The 25,093-nt window shown below is 38.3% G+C and overlaps 1 protein-coding gene across 18 annotated transcripts in view; it reads left to right on the top strand.

Annotated features, from left to right (window-relative positions):
* KMT2C (lysine methyltransferase 2C) overlaps window positions 1–25,093 on the top strand; it is a 197,775-nt gene that overhangs the window by 122,711 nt on the left and 49,971 nt on the right. For 17 of the 18 annotated variants that reach the window (XM_070767432.1, XM_070767443.1, XM_070767434.1 and 14 more), the window contains 14 exons: window positions 1,105–1,224; window positions 1,592–1,708; window positions 2,975–3,076; window positions 4,004–4,108; window positions 5,932–6,113; window positions 6,994–7,158; window positions 8,985–9,094; window positions 9,587–9,652; window positions 10,296–10,508; window positions 12,997–13,125; window positions 14,421–14,540; window positions 16,311–16,441; window positions 17,176–17,356; window positions 17,599–17,697. In XM_070767432.1, the coding sequence (XP_070623533.1) occupies window positions 1,105–1,224; window positions 1,592–1,708; window positions 2,975–3,076; window positions 4,004–4,108; window positions 5,932–6,113; window positions 6,994–7,158; window positions 8,985–9,094; window positions 9,587–9,652; window positions 10,296–10,508; window positions 12,997–13,125; window positions 14,421–14,540; window positions 16,311–16,441; window positions 17,176–17,356; window positions 17,599–17,697 (1,840 nt within the window). The remainder of the gene's footprint in view (window positions 1–1,104; window positions 1,225–1,591; window positions 1,709–2,974; window positions 3,077–4,003; window positions 4,109–5,931; window positions 6,114–6,993; window positions 7,159–8,984; window positions 9,095–9,586; window positions 9,653–10,295; window positions 10,509–12,996; window positions 13,126–14,420; window positions 14,541–16,310; window positions 16,442–17,175; window positions 17,357–17,598; window positions 17,698–25,093) is intronic. The other variant, XM_070767433.1, reaches the window with a different exon arrangement.

The raw sequence follows: 25,093 nt of genomic DNA, 5'->3' as shown, positions 1-25,093 counted from the left end.
TAGGCTTATAAAATTTATGCATGGTACGCTAGTATGTATGATTGGTTTTAATTTGTGGTGTTTTTTAAATTAACTGAAATATTAGATTTGTTTTACATTGTATTGTTATTGCTGTGAGCCGCCCTGAGTCTGCGGAGAGGGGCGGCATACAAATCTGATTAAACTTAAACTTAAACTTAATGGCTTTGGTGGGAAAGAGAGAAGAAAGATGGCCTACGATAGCAAAAGAGCCATATAGAACCCCAGATCACACACCCAAGCATTCACATAGTCGTTAACTCACTACTTATCACTCTGGAGAAAAATGTCTCCTATTGGCTGTTTACTGGTTGCTTATTTCCACACACTTGTATTAAGTCTCATCCATTTTTGTAAGAAACAATTATTTTAAATAAGATTTCTATCAGGATTGAAGTTAGCGGATAATACATTTGTTTGTTCCTTGGATAATTCTCTGAATTTGGCTTTCTAGCATAATGTGAGGGATGAGTTCTTCCATATGATAGTTATGTAGAGTACAAGAAACACTGATTTTAATTGAATATTTTGAAAATATGTGTGAATGCAATCCTTATTTCTGAATGGTATGTAATAAAATATATTGCTTACTTCTAAGATATATAAGAAAATTAAACATGATTGTTATCAATTTTATTTGATATATAAACTTAGTAGTTACATAAGTATTTAAAATAATGCTTAGGCCACATACTGTTCAAAGATTTCTAAACGGATCTCGTCTTTCATGTTCATATAGCAGTTTTTATTTTAAATACTATTTTGTCTGTTACAATTAATAACCCTGTTTAGTAATTTTGTTTCAAATGATCTAATCTACTATCTCTTACAGTCTGAGTTTAAGAGATTAAACATCTTTATTTAACAATAGGCAAAATATTCTCCAAAATGATACATCTTGTAAAAAATAAAAGTTATAACTATAGTACAATTGCATTTTTTTATTGGCCAATAGTTGTTTATTTTTCTATCTATGTTTTTTTTATTTTTACCTTTAACCACTTATCTATCTTCATTCAGACATGATCTTCATTATTTATAGATGAGAATGTTTTATACATTTATTTTCTCCTCTTACATATTTAGGGTACTTGGAATAGCCATAATACAGCAAGCCCACCTTCCTGGTCCCAGGACATTTTAGAAGGCCGAGAAGTATTTAAATCTAGACAGCTACCTAGCAGTGCTATTTGGAGCATCAAAATGGTAATCTTCATTTAAGTTTTTCCTAGTCATTCATAGTATAGAATAATTCATTTACAACCCTTTGCTTAGTGACTGTTCAAAGTAATGATGGCACTGAAAAAGTAACGACTGTTTTTCACACTTACAACTGTGGCTGCATCCCCATGGTCATGTAGATGATCAAAATTTGGGTTCTTGGCAATTGGCGTGTATTTATGACAATTGCTGTATCCCAGAGACATGTGATCACCTTTTGTGAACTTCTGACAAGCAGAGTCAATGTTTGAGTTGCATGTAGTGAATTACTGCCTATAAGCTTGTCTCTATAAATGTATTACTATAGTTGTTAATCTGCAAGGACTAATTCATTTGTTCTTTATTTAAATAGGGTCGTGGGTCAGGGTTTCCAGGGAAGCGGAGACCACGAGGCGCAGGACTTTCTGGAAGAGGTGGGCGAGGAAGATCAAAACTGAAAAATGGAATTGGATCAATTTTTGCTACAGGGGTAAGAATCTATGACACAGCGTCTTAAGTTAATTAGCCCAAACAAAGAGTGCTAGAAGTCATTGCTGACTTTTTAATGAAATACAGTGATACCTCGTCTTACAAACGCCTCGTCATACAAACTTTTCGAGATACAAACCCGGGGTTTAAGGGTTTTTTGCCTCTTCTTACAAACTATTTTCACCTTACAAACTATTTTCACCTTACAAATCCACCGCTGCCCCTGGGATACCCAGCCTCCAGACTTCTGTTGCCAGCGAAGCACCCGTTCTTGCGCTGCTGGGATTCCCCTGAGGCTCCCCTCCATGGGAAACCCCACCCCTGGACTTCCGTTGCCAGCGAAGCACTTGTTTTTGCAATGCTTGGATTCCCCTGCTGGGATTCCCCTGCAGCATCGCAAAAACACAGAAGTCCGGAGGTGGGGTTTCCTATGGAGGGGAACCTCAGGGGAATCCCAGCAGTGCAAAAACGGGCGCTTCGGCTGGCAAAAGGGGTGAATTTTTGGCTTGCCCGCATTAATCGCTTTTCCATTGATTCCTATGGGAAACATTGTTTCGTCTTACAAACTTTTCACTGGAACTGGAACCAATTAAGTATGTAAGACAAGGTATCACTGTACTTGTTCCGGGGGTAGTGGATTAGAAGCTCTGTCATTTTTGAAAGCATTGAGGAAGAAGGAAGTATCTGAAAGGATGAGCAATGGGTCATAGACTGTGTAATATATAACTGAAATTAAAATTGTGGAAGAGGGTGGTTTATCCTCTTCAGTAAAAGACGGATGCAATATTTTGAATGCATATGGGTTATATACAGTATCTACCTCTCAAATACTTTATGGTCTATTTTCATGAAGGTGAACCTATGGCACGCGTGCCATGTAGATGGCATGCAAAGTCCTCTCTATGAGCATCTGCGCCATTGGCAGCTGTGCTCTTTTGTGTTCCAGCACACCCAGAAGAGGGAACCTGGCCAGTGCCTATGCATGCTGGTCCAGCTCTCCAGTGTGTATGCACCGGAACCCAAAAGAGAGCAGCTGGATGGTGCACATACACCCTGGACCAGCTGTGCAGTCAGCATGCACATGCTGGAACCCAAAAGATAGCAGCCATTGCTAGCTGCTCTCTTCTAAATTCTGCACTCACATACGCACTCCAATTTTGGCACTCGGTGTCGAAAAGGTTAACTATCTTTGGTCTATTGTATAACAATTAAAATGGTTATTACATTATTACAGTATCCCATTTAATTCTTCTGTTCTGTTTTGCAGGTCACAGATATGGATAACCTATCCAACAGAGATGAAGAAGAAAACTCCATGCACAATACGGTTGTCCTGTTCTCTAGCAGTGACAAGTTTACTTTACATCAGGTTGCAATACTCAGATATACTTTGTTACTTTCTGTGTAAATCTGTGTTTCTGTGTGTCCGTCCGTCCGTCCGTCTGTCCATTTAGACATTTTTTAGAGAGTATTCAAACCAAAATCTCTTCTCATCCACCCACCCCTGCCCAAGCCTCTAGTAGTGGCAATAGGCTACAAAATTCCAGACACATGTTAAAATGAGAGAATGAGAAGGCATTCAGTTTTAGGACATTATGTTTCACAGCCAACCCCAAGAGAAGAGGGTGTTGATGGGTCCTTTGTGTATTAGTATTATCAGCAGCCTCTGAAATTCTGATAAACTGCTCATTTGTCTTCCCTGAAAAGATGCAAAAGCAATCTTTGTATTGCCCCTGTATATTTTCCACAGCTATGGAAATGTTAAGAGTTACGAAAACTTTGCTTTGGCTAGATTTGCTTAAACACTGATGCGTTTTACCATGACAATATAACTAAGTCTGTGATTCTGTTCCGCAGATTTTACCTTGTTATGTTTCTCACAGATAGACTAGAAGACAAAAAAATGGTGTGTGTGTGTGTGTAGGGTTCTTGATCATAACAGCTCACATCATATTTCTGTTTTTCTTTATCAGTGGATCGGCAATATGCCTTTCTATTTAAACAATTATTCTTTTGTATATTGAAAAAGAAATTAATTAAATTGAAAAGGGTTTTAGTGTCTTAACTGGTTTTCTTGGGACTAAAGTCAGCTTCCTTTACAAAAATGCAAATATTTTACACGTGCTATTGATTATGTAATAGTGTATATGTAGATTATGTTAATAAGTGAACACTATAACATAAGAAACATTAAAAAGGAATAGATGATAGATGGTCATCAGATGCTCTTGGGAATGGGTGGTGTTGGAATGCCTAATGCTGTCTCTTATTTGAAGATACCTGTTTGATATTTCAGGACATGTGTGTAGTTTGTGGGAGTTTTGGACAAGGTGCAGAAGGCCAATTACTTTCCTGCTCCCAGTGTGGTCAGTGTTATCATCCGTTCTGTGTGGGTATTAAGGTGAGTGTTTTGAAATATCCATGCTTGCATATCTGGTTTATCCCTAAAAGTCCTGTGTAGCTTCGGTTTAGGTCAGTGATGGTGAACCATTTTTGGTATGCGTGTCAAAGAGGGGAGGCAAGGGGGGCTCCAAACCCATAATTCCATATCCCCCCCATGAATGCGCACATGCCCCCTCCCGGCATGTGATGGCATGCTCGTTTTTCGATTTCCCCAGGCTTCAGAGCCTTTCTGGGAGCCTGAGGAGGGCAAAAACGGCCTTCCCCACTACCACAACCCAAGAGGCCCTCTGGAGCAGAAAATGGCCTATTTGCCAAGTTCCCGTTGAACTGGAAGAATCTCTCTCCAAACGCCAGAACTTTTCTAGGGGTCAGGGGAGGGCAAAAACAACCTCCCCCCGAGGGCCTCCAGAGGCCAGAAATGGCCCATTTTCCAACTTCTTCAATATATAACCATCCAGCCTTAATACAATCAAATTTACCACTTGTTCAATTCTGTCTCTATGCATGGTCCCCAAGCCTGCTGACAAAACCCGCATCATTAGGACCTTTTGGAAAAGCAATTGAGGAGGGGCAACTCTACCCTGGAAGGGGGTTGCCACTAAGAAGACCATTTTTGCCAGATGTACATTCCTAATCAATGGAATCCATAACATACCCTGCTCTCCTGTCTTAGTGGGCCAAGTGGGTGTATTAGGGTAGATAATGGCCAGTAATAAAAACATCAGTATCTTCCTCTTCTATATCTGACATTTAAGATTTTAAAAATCTTTTAAAACAATCCTTTGTAAATATGTCTATAATTTGTTAGCAGCTTTCACAATACTTTAATGACTTTGTATATATACTATAAAAGTTATTTTGCAGCTATAAATTCTAATAATTACCTTGCTATAATGTTATACACATGTGCGCGCACACACATACACACATACCCCTTTTGCTGAGATTAGCAATAACTTTTATTATTTAATGTTTTATATTTATCATTAAATCTAGATTGTTAAAGATTTATGCAGAAATAATAACTTGTTTGCTATAAGCTGTTTTTTCAAATGTACTTAGTTTTACAGTAACAATTTTCCATAAATATGAGCATTTAATTTAAACTCTGCATACATTTCTTGAAAAGAATCTGCATTTTTAGAAGAATATACATTGCAAACACTTTGTAAAGGAATACCAGTAAAAGATATTCTAATTGGTCTTGGAAATCAAAACCCCCAAATAATTAACACAAAAACCCAATTAACTAACATGGATGACTCAATTTGTTGTACCAAATTTAAACAAATTATTTAAATACATTTCAACAAATGTAATGATAAATATTTTGAAGGGTTTTTTTTGGTAATTTGTTTTAAATAATTTGGCATAAGCACAAAAGCTTTCAACATTTCAAGTGTCCTTGATTGACAAGTTAGGAAATGATTGAAGCACTTTAAAATTTTGCAATTTTATATAACACAAGTGATGTGTTCCTGAATATAGGCAATGTAGTAATGGAAAGGCATGGAAAGCTCCAATATCTCCAATATTTCTCAATCTTGGTCACTTAAAGATGTGTAGACTTCAATTCCCAGAATTCCCAGCTAGCATTATCACACATCCAATTGCCTTTGAAAAATAATGTCATTTGAATGATGATGATGGGATCCTAGGATATCATCATCCAATGAAAGACAATAACATTAAATGCTCCTTTCCCCATTACATTTGAACAAGTGTATTAATCTTATTTGGGAAACTAACATATTTGATATCCCTGGACTGACAATTTGATATATTATGAATTTTAATTGTAAGTTGCCTTTTCCTATACAGATTACAAAAGTGGTGCTCCACAAGGGTTGGAGATGTCTGGAATGTACTGTTTGTGAAGCCTGCGGAAAGGCTACAGATCCAGGAAGGTTACTTCTTTGTGATGACTGTGATATCAGTTACCACACTTACTGCCTGGATCCACCACTACAGACAGTTCCCAAAGGAGGTTGGAAGTGCAAATGGTGTGTGCTTCTCTATTATTATTATTATTATTATTATTATTATTATTATTATTATTATTATTATACTTACTTACTTACTTACTTACTTACTTACTTACTTACTTACTTACTTACTTACGCACTCTCCATATCTTTTTGGTTTTAAATCAAATATTTCATTATAGACCACCTTATTTATGAGGGCTTTTTGCTTGAAATTTAAAAATGCATTTCACTGAACTATTGGGGGATGCTAACTGCAGTATATAAAGTATGATCATTTTTAAATTAAAGTTCAAATAACATGAGTGGGGAAATCATACATGCCCTTCAGTAATTGACATTCCCAAGCAGAGTAATATAGGAGTCTAAATTGAGAACTAATTTGCAAATGCTTTGAAATTAGGAATCTTAAAGACTTGGAGGATGCATCCTGCCTTTTAACATATGCATTCGGACCATTAGATATAGGGTGACTTAGAATATCATGGTAGCCTTGACAACCAAGAACATTTGCAGCCACATAGTACATTAATAAAAGAGTATATTTGTAGTCAAGGTTGAACTATAGAGTCCTGGGTGATCTTTGAACTTGATTATTTTCTTGGAGACTTTTCATTACTCAGTTAGGGAATATCTCAGTGAAGATGCACTAAAGATGTTACCTAATTGGGTAATGAAATATCCGCAAGAAAACAATCAAGCTCAGAGAACACCAAGGACATATAGTACCTTATATTCTAAAACATATTTTAAAAGAATCTCTTTAGGGGTGACATTTTGCACAATCTCACCTATTATATGACTAGGTTAATGTCTTGTTCATTGGATAGTACAGAGATTAAGCCAAATGGTAATGTAAATACAAACTAAATGTTATTCATGTGCTTGTGTTTTGAAGGTGTGTTTGGTGCAGACACTGTGGAGCTACTTCTCCTGGTTTAAGATGTGAATGGCAAAATAATTACACACAGTGTGCTCCTTGTGGAAGTTTATCTACCTGCCCAATCTGCTGTTGCAATTACAGAGAAGAAGAGCTTATTGTGCAGTGCAGGCAGTGTGACAGGTTAAAATTTATTTTACATTGGGAACTATTTTTTTTACTTGTTTGTTCATACTGTGTTCCCTTATATTTGTGGGATGAATTTTGACTTTTTTATTAAATCAGAATGATTCTTCAAATTAGTTTCTGTTACCTAATCTACAAAACAGTTCAATTTTTAATCAAAGTATTTTCTTTCCCAGACATATTATTTGGGTTATATAGCAATGACAGGAAGATATTCTTCAAATTCTTGGGTTACCTGGAGAAATTTTGAACAATATTCTTTAACCCTTAATTTTTTATTTATTCCTCATAGCCACAAAAATAGATTTTTCATGATGTGTCATTAACCTGATCCTTCAGGTCTTCCAATGGCGCAGTAAGGAATAAACAGCAATACTTTAAAGATAAAATCTCACTAATTTAAAATATTTCCTTAACTCAGAAAGTAATTGCTAAAGTTAGCAAGACCCTCTTGCTAATGTTGTGTCCAACATTTCTTCATAATCTTCCTAAGTTATCAAGGTAGATAAGAAATGGAACTAAATGATCTCATTCTGATCGCAGGGACCTTGGTCTCTTGTTATCAAAGCCATTGTGGATGTCTGTCATACCTGGAATCCATTTTGAGCATTGGATCTTCAGACCCGTCACATTTAGGATTGTGGGAAACTAGGAGAGGGGATTGTAGGAGCTGGGGAGATATAGAGTCAAAATAGCATTCCTTTCTCTGAGAATCAAGGCCACTCTACCCTGAACTTGGAGGGATGTAACTGGGAGGCATCTCCAGTTGGGGCAGTGCATTGATTGGAGCATATGATGGACAGGTGGGTGCTGGGGCAGGGACTTGGACTTACTTTTGGGTTGGGAAAACCCCAAAGCTTTCAGATTTCGGTTCCCCGGATGTGCCAATATGACATAAAACAAAATGGAACTTTGAGGAAACACAAGCCTCTGAGTTTTCTTTCGTTGGGGGTATTACCGTACTTAGAACCCTGACGATGTCAATGCATCTACTAAATCTCAAAAATTGAGCTGTACTGGCTCCTTCAGATTATTATTTATTTATTTTATTTTATTTATCAGATTTGTATGCCGCCCCCTCTCCGCAGACTCGGGGCGGCTCACAGCAACAATGACACAATGCAACAAATCCAATACTTAATTAATTTATAAAACCCCAATTTAGAAACCAATCATACATACTAGCATACCATACATAAATTTTATAAGCCTAGGGGGAGGGAAAATGTCAATTCCCCCATGCCTGACGACAGAGGTGGGTTTTAAGGAGCTTACGAAAGGCTAGGAGGGTGGGGGCAACTCTGATATCTGGGGGGAGTTGGTTCCAAAGGGTCGGGGCCGCCACATAGAAGGCTCTTCCCCTGGGTCCTGCCAAATGACATTGTTTAGTTGACGGGACCCGGAGAAGGCCAACTCTGTGGGACCTAACTGGTCGCTGGGATTCGTGCGGCAGAAGGCGGTCCCTGAGATATTCTGGTCCGGTGCCATGAAGGGCTTTATAGGTCATAACCAACACTTTGGATTGTGACCGGAAACTGATTAAGTTTTAAAAGCTTCCTAATATAAATCATTCACCATTGGATCCTGAACTAAAGTTTGTTCTATTAAAACAGTTTGGTTCAAATACTTTTGGAATCATATTTGAGAATTCTGGGATTGTATAGCAATCCCCAGCTCAACCATCTGGCCCAAAGGAAATTTTAATAACTAATTTTATTAAACATCATCTGGGTTTTTCAGGAACTTAATTCTATGCTGGGCAATATCTGTAAAATTGCATGCGTTTCAATCAACTCCTTTGCCATCTATGCTTTAATTTTCAGATGGATGCACACTGTCTGTCAAAATTTAAACACGGAGGAAGAAGTAGAAAACACAGCAGATAATGGTTTTGACTGCACCATGTGTAGACCGTATATGCCATCAGCAAATGGTAAATTTGCCTCCTGCTTATTTAATAACAGCACAATAGGATTTGTTGTAAAGCTTCTCTCTGACAGATGTTGTGTTAACAAAAGAGACAGTGTTTTCTTTTGTCCAGATATTTTCTTAGTGTTGTATGAGCAGTGATAGAAAATGACATTAAAAATCTGTTGTCCCTTTAGGTTGTCAGTAACCTTCAAATTTCAAACCTTTACTGTCAATGCAAAACATATGTATAATGAGATTTGATAAGCCTCCCCTAGTGCAGCCCCCAAACACAAAATACACCTCAATACATCTTAAAGATATGTTACTAGAAAATAAATTATGTGAAAATTTTAATAACGTTTTAATAAAAATAAACTAAAAAAATAAATTGGAATTACAGACATGTGAAAACTGCAGATTAATGAAGATTTCGGTATCAAAATACTGCTATTGTGGACTGCATAACTTACTTAATTAAATGATAATTTTCATTGTTTATTTTCCCTTTTTCTAGTGCCTTCCTTTGAATTTTGTGAATCATCCATTGCAGCCCAAATTCCATTAAAAGCGAAGGAACTTGGTAACCATTAAAATTCTTCATTCTCTCCATCTAACTTCATTTCTACTAATAGTTCACAGTTGAAGCCAGAATTATGCCTTAAAATTATATAATCAATATAATTGATTTTAATAGCTGGTTTTTGTTAGCTATTCCCTTGTTCATTTTAAACCCAGCTGATACCTTTCATGAATAAATATTCAAGTCCTCTTTAATGGAAGTTAAATTGCTTCAGTGAGCAAAATATTTTACTCATAAAGATGAAGGCAGACCTTTCTCTGCTTGCCCTTTTAAATATGGTCTTTGAAAGGCAGATGTATAATTTGACAAAAATTGGGGTGATTTATTCAGTCTTTATCTTTCCCCAACGTATTTATAGTGGAACTTATTATTCTATGGGTATCTCTTCACTTACATATGTTGAGTTGAATAATGTATGGAATAGACGCTGTGTAAAATATTACAATTAAATTATAATTAAAATGTAATTAGAATGTAGGTTTTTCTTTGAAATAATTATGCTGGGTTCTCTCTTTATCTAATATTAGAACACATAGTATTCCATGGTATATTAATTACAATATTTTAAGCATCAAGGAGTTGTGCTTAAAAACAAAATTATTAAAAGTGTAAATTCCTGTTGTGGTTCATGCCAATTTTATAGACCCACCGAAGACCTACACTCAGGATGGGGTCTGTTTGACCGAAACAGGGATGTCTCAGTTACAGAGCCTTAGTGCTATTGTACCAAGAAGAAAAAGGGCAAAGCCAAAGCTGAAGTTGAAGATTATAAACCAGAATAGTGTCGCTGTACTTCAAACACCACCAGATGTCCAATCAGAACATTCAAGAGATGGTGAGATGGATGACAGTAGAGGTGATTATTATATGCTCTATTCCCATTTTATTGAACTATTGGTTAGATTAAAGGCTTCTTGGTGCACTCTGGGGAAAAAAAGAATTAATGAAACAAATCCAAAGCACAAAGCAGAAGGAATTTGTAACAAGAATGATAGCTGGCTTAAAAACTGTATTAGTTGAACTGGGTAAAATTTAAGATTTGTTGTTGTCTCCAAAAATAAGGGTGGCCAATGAGCAAATGCCCAAGAGAGGAAAGAAGGGAAAGACTATTTACTTATATATACTTGGTCAAAATGGTGCTTACATTGGCAGCAGACCTGAGAGGCAGTGAGTATCACTGTATAATTTACCTGAATATAGATAATCCTTGGATTGTGACCACTCACTCAACAATCATTCCAAATTGCAGCAGCCCTAAATTTGGGATACGATGGGTCCTTGGAATTCTAGCTTTCGTAGTGTCCCTACTTGGTGATTGTGATTTGGGTGCCCGACTTGCAATTATGACATCACAGCGAGCCATAATCACATGAATGCAATTTTTGAATTTTTTTGTTGGTTTCCCAGAAGCAGAGTTAATGGGAAAGCCAGAAGGAGAAGAGACTCTCTATCCAAATAGGGCTGCAATGGGCGCACCAGGCAAACCTGTGAACTCCCCCCCCCCCAGCCACAGCTGAGAAATGTTGCTCTAACCTCAACTGTGGACCTAGGAGGACTCCCAAGCTGGGAGGCAGAACTCACAGCCACTCCATCTTGTCAGGGTTGAGCTTGAGCCCCTGTTGACACCTATCCAGACCCTCACAGCCTCCAGGCACTGGCACATCACTTCAACTGCTTCAGGCAGTGAAAACGTACTGCTGAATGTCATCAGCGTACCGGTGGAAACTCAACCCATGCCGACAGATGATCTCACCCAGCGGTTGAATGTAGATATTAAATAGTAGGGGGGAGAAACCAACCCCTGAGGCACCCCACATAGGAGGGGCCTAGAAGCTGATCTCTGATCAATGACTGCGACCAACTGGAGAAATAGGAGGAGAACCACCCTAGAACAGTGCCTCCCATACCCAACCCCTCCAGTCACCGGCAGAAGTATACCATGGTCAATAGGACAATAGTTGTTTAAAATAGCCTTCTTGAGGAGACGGCGCATAACCACCTCGTTAAAAGGAGGCAGGAAGAATTTCTCCCTGGAAGAAGCATTGACAGCCGCCTGGACCCAGCCTCTTGTCACATCCCTGCTGGCCAAAAACAGCCAGGAGGGACACGAGTCCAATAAGCAGGTGGAGAAGCTTATTTTTCCTACGGCCTTGTCTACTTCATCAGATGTCACTTGCTCAAACTTGTCCCATACAACCGGACTAAAACTTACCCCAGTCATCTCAGTTGATCCTGTCCAGTTGGGGTTCAGGTCAATCTGGATCTGAGCAATTTTTTCTGTGAGAAACTGATTAAATTCCTCAGCTCTTCCCTGTAAGGGCTCCTCCACTTTCCCCATGCCAAGGAGGGAGCAAGTCACCCTAAAGGGCAGCTGGGCAAGATTCCGCAGATGCAATCAGGGTGGAAAGATGCGAACATCTTGCTTCCTTGATCGCCATTAAATAAGTCCTAATATAGGATCTTAACAGTGTTCAGTCAGATCTAGATTTACTGGCCCTCTAACGCTGCTTCGGACGTGTCTTCTGGAGACAACGAACAAGTTTCCATACTTCATTGGAGTATGTTTTATGTGGAGTTGTCTTTAAATACTGAATGGAAATTTCACTGGGTTTAGTTGAAGCAGCAAAATTAAAATCTGGTATATGTATTTGAGAAAAAGCCAAGCAAAGAGCTGCGTTAGTTATTATTCTGAGCCAATTAACAATGCTGTTTTGGGACTTCAAAGCCCTAATTAACTTGAATATGAGTTTGGCCTTGAATTAAGTTTGCTTTAATTTAATCCATTATGATCTCTGAAGGCTTTCTGGGATGTAATGGGGTGGTAATATTTATATATGCCAACCTTTGTACAGGAGCTCAAGGTGACACTGCTCCTGTTTATCCCTGTAGTGACAATCCTATGAGGTAGGTTTTGCTGAGAGAGAGTAACTGGCCTTAAATAACTTAGCATGCTTTTATAACTAAAAGTAGACTTAATCCTGAGTTTCCCAGGTCCTAATCCAGAATCTTAACCACTACACCATGATACCTCACAAATAGAAAATGGAACATAGAATAAAACTTTTTTACTTATGCCCCAGTGATATGATTCCCTCTCTTTTACTACTTGTAGACCTGCTCCATAAAAGCATTAAATCTTTTCTACCTTTTAATAATCCTAATCCTGGGTCTGGGTGTTGTTGCTGTTTCTTAGTGTTAATATTTAATTTTAATGGAATTTTGTTATGATTATTTTCAAAAGATTATTGAAGAAACTGAAGAGTCCTTTATGTGAGCAGTTAAGCAAAAGTATATAAATAACTCCAATCTTTTTGTCCCCCACTTTTTAACTTGTTTTAATTCAGAAGGCGACCTAATGGATTGTGAAGGAAAATCAGATACAAGTCCTGAACGAGAACCTATAGATGATGATCCTAAGGGAATGGAAGCAACCGAAGGGATCAAAAAAAGAAAGAGAAAGCCATATAGACCTGGTAGAGTAGATACGCCAGATATTTTCATATGTATTAGTTTTATATTTATTATATGTTCATACATCATATTTTAACTGGAAATGAGGCTAATTAAGTCTTGTTGAGAATTACCCAATCTGTTGTATTCTGCAGTTTCATACAATGGTTTTCATTTTCAAATACAAGTAGTCCTTCACTTACAACCATTTGTTTAGCGACCATTCAACAGCACTGAAAAAGGGATTTATGACCAGATTTCACACTTAATGATTGTTGCAACATATCTATCCATGGTCACAGGATCAAATTTCAGGCCCTTGGCAATAGGCATCATGGCCATGTGACCATCATTTGTTACCTATCCAGGATCATGTGATCACAATTTGTAGTCTACTCAGTTGGCTTCTGCCAAGAAGAGTCAATGGGGCAAGTCAGATTCCTTTAATTGTGGCAACAAAAGTTATAAAATGGGGCACAACTCACTTGTCTGTTGCTTGGCTTATTATGGAAATTTTGGGCTCAGTTGTGGTCATAAGTCAAGAACTATCTGTATTGCCTAATTATCAAAATGTATATGCCAAAGATACCAAACAACAAGATAACATTTCTTTACGAATCAGTATTATTATTAAATAATTAAATCTTCATAGTTTCTATGTAAAAGATATAAACTTAGCACAGTTTAGCCATCACAAATTTTGATGCTCAAGAGAGAAGTGAGGGTTTTTTCAGCTGATATTTTTTATTGCTATACAAGTCATTGTTGGATTAATATGGGCAACTGTTGGATTTCTTTTGCACTATATTGAATTCTTATAGATGGGAACTATATCATCAAACAGAAATCATAGACACTTAATTTTTGTTGATTCCCTATTATATTGACCTAGTAAATAATTCTTAGAATGTCTTTGTAGAAGGGCAGGCTGCCTAGAAAAAGGCCAGCACTTGTGCTGCTGTTGTTCTGCCTCTTTAAGCTTCTCCCTAGCTAGCACAGCAAAATACGCTATAAAAGCTGTGCTGAGAGACAGCTGGGTATGGTGGTGTTGGTAAGAGGAAAGGAGGTGTGTGTTTGTATATAGAAATATAGTAACTACAAACGTTAAATATATTTAATATCTAGAATTGCCTTTGGTAGCTTATTATATTTGAATGACATTATGTTTTATATAGAAATGATTACAAAATGTCTACACTCCAAGATGTTTCTCTTTATTTAAATAACTTAATTAACACTCTAAAAAACACAGTCACCTGTGTGAGTTGAGTGGCTATATAAATTTGTTTAATAAATACTGTGAACATGATTTTTATAGGCATTGGTGGATTCATGGTACGGCAGCGGAGTCGTACAGGACAAGGAAAAATGAAAAGATCTCTCTCTAGAAAAGATTCTTCTGGTTCTGTATCTGAGCAAATACTCAGCAGAGATGAAAGTAGGCATCTAGCAATTTATTCTCATAGCTCTGTGTCACTGCCATGTCCTGTAATATAGGATAATTGTATTTTAAATCAGTTACTTTTTTTAACCTTGCCCTCCCGCCTCCCGAAGCTTAATTGATTGTCATTCCTGAAGATATTGCAGCCTTGTATACATTTGTATATTATAATTGCAGCTTGGTACCCATTCATGTATTATAATTCGAGACAATTTTCCAGATTGAATTAAATTCCGTCAGATTTACTCTTAACATAAAAGTGTACTTCTACAAGTTTGTTAACCATTCTTACTAGAAGCAAAAAAAGCATCCTTGTGGCAGTTATGCAAAGCTGATGTATTATGAAGAGATGCATAATTTAGTAAAGCTTATTGCAATGTGAATTGAAACGAAAATTGCTTGCATTAATATAAAAATAGATGATGAACAGGAGAAAAGCAGAACAAGAATAAAACACTAGAAACAAATATTAGGGAGGTCTTCAAGTCATTTTGAATTTTGATGACTGCCTGCATAGGTTGCTATAGTTTTCTTGGCAAGATTTTTCGGAAATTGTTTGCCATTGCCTCCTTCCTAGAACTGAGGGAAAGTGACTGGTCCATAGCCACCCAGCGGGCTTTGTAACTAAGGCAAGACCAGAATTTGTGGTCTCCCAGGTCTAGCTTGATTCGTTAGCCAATGGCTGAAATTCTAAAGAGAGCTAATGCCAAAGGAAAACTGTCCTAATATCTATATCAGTGATGACGAACCTTTTTTTGGTTTGTGTGCTAAAACGGAGTGCGTGGGTGTGCTAGCATGGGTGCACGTGCCCAAACTCCTTCCCTCTCCCCCCACGCATGCGCACACACCTTTGTGTGCTGCCCCCCTCGTCTCTGTGCATGTGCACAGGCCTCATTAAAACTTGGGACGTAAAAAACCCGAACAAACGGACAAACCAGAATTCAGAAAACGTATTTCCAGTTTGCTGTCGTGCTATTTTGTGCACCCAGGAAGGTCCAGGGAAGCTTCCTGAAGCCCCGGAGTGCCAAGAGCAGCACAATGGACAAACTGGAAATTAAGAATACACACTTCCAGTTTGCCCGTTGTGCTGTTTTTTGTATTCTAGGGCTTCAGGAAGCTTCCCTGAGCCCTCCAGATTGCAAAAAACAGCACAGCGGCAAATGGGTTTTTCCAAACTTCCATTTTGTCCGTTGGGTGTTTTATTTTATTTTTTGCTTCCGGGGCTTCACGGAAGCTTCCTGAAGTGTCCAGAGAACAAAACGGCCTTTTCTAAGGCTGAAAATCAGTTGACCAATGCGCACATGTGCGCTGGAGCTAACATAGGGCAAAGTCTTGCATGCCTTCTGATGGCTCTTAGTGCCACCTGTGGCACGCATGCCATAGGTTTGCCATCATAGATTTATATAATAGGTATTATATACCTAAAATATCTGTAATATAATGCCTAAAATACCTTAGTACTGTATTATATATTAGGTATCTTTGTAAAAAGCTCTGCACCTTTTGAACTGATAGTCTGAAAGCCACGGCATAGAGACTAGGTCCTTCCATGGAATTGCAGATGACATTAAAGACACTTCTTTACAATGGGGTGCCAGAGTCTTGCATAGCAATACCACATGTTATATTTATATCACTTATCAGATGTTCAATTTCAATTTTTGCTTTTAAATTGGGAAAAGAACTAATCAATATCCTCTTTCTATACTTCAGCTGTCATCTAGAGTGAAATAAGGTTGTAATATTGATCATGTTTGATGTTTCTAGGTTGGAGTGAACAAATGCCTGATGCACTTGTTGATGAAACTATGTCTTTTTCTGAAAATATGGAAAAAATGAAAAAACGTTATAGGAAAAAGAAGAATAAGCTTGAGGAAATTTTCCCAACATATTTGCAGGTACTTTCGCAGCTATGCAAAATATTTTTCCTAAGATCATTATTTGCATGTAGTAAATAATCTATTTGTAATTTAAGAAATTGCTTTATAATTTGTAATCCATTAACATTAGTGTTAATTTCCTAGTTCTATTAATAATATTTTATTGTATTTCTGAAAACTAAAGAATTTATTTTAATATGTTAACAATGTTTTGAATGCATTAATAGAGACATATTAATATATCAATAGTTAATTATAGTCTAATTAGCTGAAAGAATGTTGTTTTTAGAATGAATACACTTTTGTTCATGTTACTAAATTAACCAAGAGGCAATAAGGTTATTTAAATTTTACTTATATCGTATTTAAAGAAACTAAATTAACTGCTTGGATTTTATGATAAACGAACAGAGGAAACTTCATAGAGGAACAAGTCTGATAAATACCTTTCTGGAGAGTTGTTGTTGTCCCCCTAAAATGAGTAGAAAAAGGATAGAGGAACAAATCATGTAAAATTGAATATTTTGAATGTTTTTAAATCAGAAGGGAACATCAGCAATTTTATAAAAAGAATCATAATTGAGTTAAGCATGAATGTGTTTTATAACAACAGCAGTTACATTTAATTAACTATAATATTAACCAATAAGTATTTCAATCTGTTTCAGTTGAGATTCAGATTCAAATATAGGAATTCTGTGGCTTATAAAGACATTTGAAATGCTTGATTTGTTTGTTTGTTTTAATTCTAGGAAGCTTTCTTTGGAAAAGAACTTTTAGATACTAGTAGGCAAAGCAAACCACGTTTGGATCATTTATGTGATAAAAGCCTCAGCATTTCCTGCAAAGCAAGTCTGAACACCAATTTCTTAGACCCATCTTCAGATCCACTTCTGAGTTCAACTTCCACTCACTCAAAATCTGGTGCACAAGGTACATAAATCTACAGGTATTTTTGCATGGGGTGGGCATGGGCACCGATCAGAAGAGGGCTTGTTAGAAGAGCCTTTTAGTAAAAGTTACCTGTTTAAAATTGTGGTTACTCCTTGGTGTTCCATCGTTCAGAGATAGAGATGATCCTGGGTAGCTGAAATGTTTGTATACTGAGATTTAAATGTTGTCATTCCTGATGGCATCTTTATTATGTTTGAGTCTGATTTGTCTGTTTTCTAAAGGTACTCTGGACGACCCATTGGCTGCCCTTGTACTGAGCACTGAGGATGACATCCTTGGAATTCTCTCAGATGATTTAGTGAAACCTGGGGATCATTCAGGTACGATTAGAAAAATGTTCTTTATGATATTCATAATAGCTGGTTACTTACACATAAAATATTCACTCAGGGCTCATTTTAACTCATATTATGGTTTCTGAGATAGCAAAATGCAAATCATTTTGCTTTTAAACTTTCATATTTCTGCCTTGTATGTATATGAGTAGTCCTGTGTCTTAGGACCAGAATTTCCATTACTATGTAAGGTGACTGTTAAGTGGGTTGTGCCTGATTTTACAACCTTTTATGCTGCAGTTGCTAAGTAAACCATATTGTCATTGAAAAATTCAGTTTCTCCCAATAACTTTGCTTGTTAGAAGCTGGCTGAGAAATTGGCAATGGGGATCACATGATCCTAGGATGGTGCAACTGATCTAAATATATGCTGATTGCCAAAGCCTCCAGATTTTAACCATGTGATCATGGAGCTGCTGCAACAGTTGTAAGTGTGAGGTTCAGTTATAAGTCCCTTTTTTCTGTGACATTGTAGCTTCCAACAGTCACTAAACAAAGGGTTGTAAGTTCAGAACTACAGGTACATGTATTTGTTTATATGCATAATTTTTAAATATGCTTTACTAGTCAAAGCTATTACCTCTTGCTTTGCTTAATACATCTGTTCTTTGGTGGTTTTTTTAATTGTCCTTTATTACTCTGGGGCTAACTTTCAGTGTTTTTCATATCCATGAACTATTTCAGCATGCAGCTGTATATACTTTGGATTTGTTCTTTCTTGCTTGCTTCACTTTTCTTTTTTTCTTTTTCTTTTTGTTATAATCATCCATTTTATCTGGTTTGGATCTTGTAGGTCTTGATTTATGCACTTTCCAGGTTGAGAACTCCTCTTCCCCTTTTGGTAAGGAAATATTCGGTGGATGGTCGGTGTTTAGAAGTAGTTCTGTTTCCTAATGGTTTCAGCTGATTTTTTTAATGCATGCCTAGTGTAATAACTCTTCTATTGCCTCACTTTCTTTCATTTTTCACTACCTTTTTGCAGAGTCTTGTGCAGTTTAACATGCCTGTATTTATAGTGCACTTAGAAGAACTTGACTTTTTAATTTAAAGAATATTCTGAATAACTACAAAATTGTCTGTCTATGTCTGCATTTCACAATATCAAGTAATACATTTTTCTTGAACTTACTTAAATCATTTCATGTCTCTGTTCAGAGTAGTGAACTTTTCATTTACATCAATGAATATTTATTTATTTATTTATTATTTAGATTTGTATGCCGCCCCTCTCCGCAGACTCGGGGTGGCTCACAACAAAGTGAAACAATTTACAACAAATCTAAATTACAGTTTTAAAATATTTTAAAAACTCCATTTTCTAAACAAAAATACATACAGACATACCATTCATAAATTGTATATGCCCGGGGGAGATGACTCAGTTCCCCCATGCCTGACGACAAAGGTGGGTCTTAAGGAGTTTACGAAAGGCAAGGAGAGTAGGGGCAGTTCTAATCTCTGGGGGGAGTTGGTTCCAGAGGCTCTTCCCCTGGGGCCCGCCAACCGACATTGTTTAGTTGACGGGACCCGGAGAAGGCCGACTCTGTGGGACCTAATCGGTCGCTGGGATTCGTGCAGCAGCAGGCGGTCTCAGAGATATTCTGGTCCAGTGCCATGAAGGGCTTTAAAGGTCATAACCAACACTTTGAATTGTGACTGGAAATTGATCGGCAACCAATGCAGACTCCGGAGTGTTGGTGAAACATGGGCATACCTAGGTAAGCCCATGACTGCTCTTGCAGCTGCATTCTGCATGATCTGGAGTTTCCGAACACTTTTCAAAGGTAGCCCCATGTAGAGAGCATTACAGTAGTTGAACCTCGAGGTGATGAGGGCATGAGTGACTGTGAGCAGTGAGTCCCGGTCCAGATAGGGCCGCAACTGGTGCACCAGGTGAACCTGGGCAAACGCCCCCCTCGCCACAGCTGAAAGATGTTTCTCTAATGTGAATATAAAGCATGGGTGGGGGAGGAGAAACTTCTGTTTTTTAATTCAGCTTTGGAATGTTATTGCAAATATAAATAAGAATAAGGTAATGACTAAGGTTCATATATTTGGAAAAGAGTTGTTAGAAAAAAAAATTAAATGTATTATAAGAGCTCTCAAATGTCACAGTACAGTATTTTCATTTCTGGTAAGTGTTCCATTTTTAGATATAAAAAGCCAGTCCTTTGAGATAGGTCAGGTCAGGAAAACATGTGCTGCACAAACTACAAAAACACTTCATTGTTACAGGTTATATTTGAATTTTGAAAACCAGTTTCCCTCTGCTCTCAATTATATAAGGACAACCATATCAGTGTTATTTTGAGTTTCTTTCTCTCCCCCCTTTCCTTCCCAGAGCTCAGAGTTAAGTGGATATAAATAGTCCTTGACTTACAACCGTAATGAAACCTACCCAATAGGTTTGCAGGTTGTTATGGTTATACAACAGGTCCTCGAGTCGTGACTGACCCAATTTTGCGTTCTTTTTTCTTTGTGGTGATTGTGAAATAAATCAGGACAACGGTGAAGTGAATCCATGGTTGCTAAATGAAGGTCTCATCAAGTAAACTCTTAGTTTGCGTTATTTTTGCTATTTTTCAGTAACTGCTGATATTAGGCAAAAATATTGCAAATCACAGTCCTATGATTACAGAGCACTACAAACAGCCATAAAGGCAGACTTGGCTGCTGAACACCCAAAATATGGTCACAGGACCATGGGTGGCGGGTGATTGTCAAAAGTTTAGAATTGGGCTGCAAATATCTGAAGGTTGTTTGAAGTTATCTGCAGGTTGAATCATTGCAACTGGACTAAGAGACCTTTCACTACTCATCCAGGCAGCTTCCTCAGTCGGAACAAGGCAGTTAGTCGTTGGAATGTACCAAATCCTGCAACAACAACCTCAAGGGTTTCTTCTCCAAAAGTGCATCGCAAAATGCCGATGAAGATGGTCGAGGGTTGTTTGAAGGGTGAAACATTGCAACCGGGCTGATTTTTGGTTGTTTGTTTGAGAGACATTTCAACGCACTTTGGGGAATAAGCCCCTGAGAATAGCGTGGCAGGAATTGGTACATTCCAACTGCCTAACTGCCTCGTTCTGACTGAAGAAGCCGCCTGGATGGGCAGTGAAAAGTCTCTCAAGCTAACAACAGAATTCAGTGCAGTTGCAATGATACAAGAGTCCCCTGGGGTTGGGCGGCATACAAATCCAAATGAATGAATGAACAAGGTGTCCAACAAACCTGGAAAACAGGGAAATCAGAGAACTATCAGAGAAATCAGCAGTTCGGGAAATATCAGGGAATTCGTGGAAAAAAAAATGAAATAAATTAGGGGGGAAAACAAACTGTGTTAAAATGTTTAAAAGTCAGCGGGAAATCATGTAAAAAAATGGATCACGCTGCCTGGCAGAGTCAAGCAAAAATGAGCATAACTGTGGCAACAACTTGCTTGCTCCACGGCTTAGCCGTTTGGTATGATGTCATCTACAACCAGGCTTTAATTAGATTTATTTATTTATTTATTTATTGGATTTGTATGCCGCCCCTCTCCAGAGACTCGGGGCGGCTAACAGCGACAATAAAACAGTGTACAATAGTAATTTGGTATTGATGATTAAAAATCAATTAATATAAAAACCAAACATACATACATACATATCATGCATAGAATTGTAAAGGCCTAGGGGGAAAGAGGATCTCAATTCCCCCATACCTGGTGGCAGAGGTGGGTTTTAAGTTGTTTACGAAAGGCAAGGAGGGTGGGGGCAGTTCTAATCTCTGGGGGGAGTTGGTTCCAGAGGGCTGGGGCCGCCACAGAGAAGGCTCTTCCCCTGGGTCCCGCCAGGCGACATTGCTTAGTTGACGGGACCCAGAGAAGATCCACTCTGTGGGACCTAACTGGTCGCTGGGATTCGTGCAGCAGAAGGCGGTCCCTGAGGTAATCTGGTCCGGTGCCATGAAGGGCTTTATAGGTCATAACCAACACTTTGAATTGTGACCGGAAACTGATCGGCAACCAATGCAGACTGCGGAGTGTTGGTGTAACATGGGCATATTTGGGAAAGCCCATGATTGCTCTTGCAGCTGCATTCTGCACGATCTGAAGTTTCTGAACATTTTTCAAAGGTAGCCCCATATAGAGAGTGTTACAGTAGTCAAGCCTCGAGGTGATGAGGGCAGTGAGCAGTGAGCAGTGACTCCCGGTCCAAGTAGCGTCGCAACTGGTGCACAAGGCGAACCTGGGCAAACGTCCCCCTCGCCACAGCTGAAAGATGTTTCTCTAATGTAAGATTGTAAGTTACAGGGAAATGTCAGGGAATTTCAAAATGCTTTCCCCCTGCACACCCTGATGAATCAACTTTACCTGGCTGATTGAGAATTTTCATCAAGGTTTTAGGTCATAAATACCTTTTGAGTTGGGTCTGGCGTAATTTTGAATTGTTGCTAAGTAACCGATTGTAAATTGAGGACTACCTGCATTTACCTAATTAATGTTGTAGTTGTGGGATTCATTGTCTACTTTTGAAATAAACCATCGTCAGCCAAAGTTTCCTAGAGAAATCAATGCTAATTTTATTTACTGCTTTACAAAGAGGGTGCCCCAACACAAATGCAGGTACAGACATACCCTAAATCATCAATATGTTTGCCTTATATTTTCTATTGCCCTTACAAATTTACCTTCCACTTTTTCCTCATTGGCTTAGTACTCATGCCATCACCCTGCCGTCACACCTATCTGATGTGTTCAAAGTGAACACATTATCAGCCCCTGATTACATCTCCCACTACTGTAACTCCTTGCCCTTATTTACAAATCACCTTTTATGGTCTTAGTTTCTAGAGATAGTCTCTAGAATAACTATCATATCAGTACATTCTGGTTAAGACCGGGTTTTATTATATAGCAAGACCTTCCTACATATAATTCTTAAGCTTCAGCCTAGTTTATGAGATTAGAAATGTACACAATGTGCTTTCTTCATAGGCTAGCTTGTCTTCTTTCAATCCTATAAAAACAATAGGCTCTGTTTCCCACCTACTTCTTTTTCAACACTGGCATATAAATCCAATAAATAAGAAATAATAAGAAATAAATTACATGTTTTCTCTCTTTATACACACACGCACACATACACACACACTTATAAACACACACCAGAATTCTATTAACTTAACTAATAAAAATGTTCTGCACAGAGAAATAATTTTCCACTACCACTACTTCTAATATTTATCTGTCAACAGAGTGCTACAAAACAGATGTATCAAGCACAAACTAAAATATAGTGCTGATTTATATATTTCATAAAACAAATCAAAATAGTTTGAAGCAATTGGTTAAACAGCCAACTAATTTAATCCTATAGTCAGTGAAATAGGCAGCACATACAGTAAGTAAAATAAAATAAAATATCTGCCAGAACAACTGAATAAAATTCAGCCAAATGATTTCAAACAGTGAACCATACGGAATTTCAATTTGCCAGCATTGACTCGGCAGTTTAACAAAAAAGAGAGTACCACTTGGTGCCAATGCTTACAGAAAGAAGCCTGCTTTGGTTGCCAATTAAATGGGAGAAAGTAAACAGATAGTTGCCACATAGACTTAAAGAGACCCGGATTAGGTCAGTTACAAAACAAATGATGCCAGAAAGATTCTAATATAAAACAGCAGTCTGCAAAGGGAAGGAAGGACAATTTGGCAATAGGAGAAAAATCAGAATGAAATACACAATAAGCAACAATCAGGAGCAGTTTAAACCAGCATGTGATTTGGTATTGGAAATAATTAGCAATTTTCGCTGAGGAATAAGCCTTGCTACAAAGCTCAAAATCTACCAAGCAGTTGTGCTAACAATCATGTTGTATGTCAGTGAGACTTGGACTGCATACAGGAGACATGCTAGGAAATTGAACCACTTCCACATGACCTGCTTCCATAGAATTCTGAATATCTGGTGGCAGGTTAAGGTGTAAGACACTGAGGTCCTCTCCAAAGTAGGCCTGCCATCAATTCCCACCCTGCTGATGAGAGCCCAGACACCGCTGGACAGGCCATGTTGCTAGGCTGCCAGACCATTGCAACCCTAGAGAGCTCCTCTGTGGTGAGTTGTCTAGAGGAAAGCAATTGCATGGGGGACAAAGGAAGAGATACAAAGTGAAAGCCTCCTTCAAGTCGCTTGATATCGACACCACCTCCTGGGAAAACCCAGCACAAGATCGACCAACATGGCGCATGCTGATCCACCAAGGCTGCCAGACATCTGAGGCCAGAAGAACATTCCTAGCAGAAGAGAAGCGAGCACTCCGCAAAGCTAGAGCTACAAATGCTGCGACAATGGTGCCCACACACGTTTGCCCAACATGTAGCAAAACATTTCGTGCCCATATAGGCCTTACCAGCCACCTGCGGACGCATTGCGTACAGCCGACAACCCATTAGATGTCAAGGTCCCCTTCAAACACGATGGATGAACGTCATCAATTAGTAATTTTATTAGACAACAGGCCAAGCTGAAGGAAAGTTTTCCCTAAACAGCAAATTAATGTAGTAAGCCAAACTTGGGATATGGGTAATATTTATTTATTTATTTATTAGATTTGTATGCCGCCCCTCTCCGAAGACTTGGGGCGGCTAACAACAATGAAAAGACAATGAAAACAAATCTAATATTAAAAATAATCTTAAAATCCCCAATTTAAAGAACCACTCATACGTACAAGCATACCATGTATAAATTCTATAAGCCTAGGGGGAAGTGAAATTTCAGTTCCCCCATGCCTGACGACAGAGGTGGGTTTTAAGGAGCTTGCGAAAGGCAAGGAGGGTGGGGGCAACTCTGATATCTGGGGGGAGCTGGTTCCTGAGGGTTGGGGCCACCACAGAGAAGGCTCTTCTCCTGGGTCCCACCAAACGACATTGCTTAGTCGATGGGACCCGGAGAAGGCCAACTCTGTGGGACCTAACCGGTCACTGGGATTCGTGCGCCAGAAGGCGGTCCCGGAGATACTCTGGTCTGATGCCATGAAGGGCTTTATAGGTCATAACCAACACTTTGAATTGCTAAGTTTTCTTTCACCAAAATGTAGTTGATAAGCCATTGATCATGACAGTTCTCCGGTGATGTTGCAAAATAGTCCAGGAAAGAGTTGCTACAATCTGATCTGCCTAATTACTGAATCTAGATTTTTCAGCCACTCTTTGCCTCTCTGCACATGACCAGATTCTGAAGTCAGATTGCAGATTGCTCTAATGAAAGAATCCATTCCTAGACTCCTGGAATCAGATTTAATCTTTCTAATTCAGCCATTCCATTCTCTAAAAGAAGGAATTTTTTTTTAAAAAAAAATCTACGGAACCACATCCAGCAGCAACTGGATGCATCCAGCA

This window comes from Erythrolamprus reginae, chromosome Z, assembly GCF_031021105.1.
Source record: "Erythrolamprus reginae isolate rEryReg1 chromosome Z, rEryReg1.hap1, whole genome shotgun sequence".
Classification (NCBI taxonomy): domain Eukaryota; kingdom Metazoa; phylum Chordata; class Lepidosauria; order Squamata; family Dipsadidae; genus Erythrolamprus; species Erythrolamprus reginae.
Note: the sequence above shows the minus strand (reverse complement) of the source record. Positions and strands in the feature narration are given on the sequence as shown.